The sequence below is a fragment of the Mycetomoellerius zeteki genome, unplaced genomic scaffold (assembly GCF_001594055.1).
Source record: "Mycetomoellerius zeteki isolate Tzet28-1 unplaced genomic scaffold, Tzet1.0 scaffold85, whole genome shotgun sequence".
Lineage (NCBI taxonomy): Eukaryota > Metazoa > Arthropoda > Insecta > Hymenoptera > Formicidae > Mycetomoellerius > Mycetomoellerius zeteki.
The window spans coordinates 242,590-243,431 of NW_017257883.1; the positions used below are offsets into that span (position 1 = coordinate 242,590).

General features: G+C 48.0%; 1 protein-coding gene across 5 annotated transcripts in view; it reads left to right on the forward strand.

Annotated features, from left to right (window-relative positions):
- The first annotated feature begins 449 nt into the window (after positions 1 to 449).
- yps (Y-box binding protein ypsilon schachtel) overlaps positions 450 to 842 on the forward strand; it is a 10,902-nt gene continuing 10,509 nt past the window's right edge. For 3 of the 5 annotated variants that reach the window (XM_018459722.1, XM_018459724.1, XM_018459723.1), the window contains exon 1: positions 450 to 677. In XM_018459722.1, the coding sequence (XP_018315224.1) occupies positions 617 to 677 (61 nt within the window). In that variant the 5' untranslated portion in view covers positions 450 to 616. The remainder of the gene's footprint in view (positions 678 to 842) is intronic. The other 2 variants (XM_018459725.1, XM_018459727.1) reach the window with 2 other exon arrangements.

The window sequence follows — 842 nt, forward strand, 5'->3', positions numbered from 1 at the left end:
TTATCTCTATTCCTTTTATTTCTATTTCTAGAAAATTGCAGATGATTTGAAAATTTCTTTGAAAAATTTTTCTTTTTCTTTTATCTATTCTATCTTTGTTAATTTTACTTCTAGAAAATTGTAGGTGACTTGAAAATTCCTTAGATTTTCTTTACTATTCATTTATTCTTTCCTTTCAAAGAAATTTATATTTCTTAGTAAAGATCATAAGATGTCTATAAGATGAATAGATCATCATGGCCTTTGTATGACTTGGAAGAAAATTTTCCAATGGATATTTGAGGTTCGTTGGATTCAAAATTTCTCTCGAAGATACGATAGGAAAGCTATGCCTCTCCCGATGGTGCGCGCATGCGCCGTGGTGTTCGGCGTCGCTCGGCCGCCGATCGTGCGTCTCCGTGAGGACTCGGCGCGCGTGATTGGTGGCTTGGAGGCCGGCTGACGGGGGCCAGCGAATCAGCGAGCGCGTTACACGATCCGAGGCATGGTGTTTGTCCGGTCGCCTAGATGCACGTCCATGTCCATTGCTAACATCAGCAGAAAGGAGTGAACATCATAGTGGGACAGACGGTACCATCCTGGTCTGGATTGCTTGTCTCTACACCACCTTACCATCATGGGTGAGACGGAGAAGCAGCCCGAACAACCCAAGGCTGTCCAGCAGAAGATGGTCATCGGTGAGTGATAAAATCCGCGTCCGCGCTATTATTTCCACGCGCGCGGCCTTCTCAACGCCGTTCCTCCGATCTACGCCGCGGCGGAAAGAGGCTCTCGCCGAACCACGCCGTCTCTTCCGTCGCCGCGCGTTCCTCCGCCCGTAATGGCGTCCACGCACGGCGGCG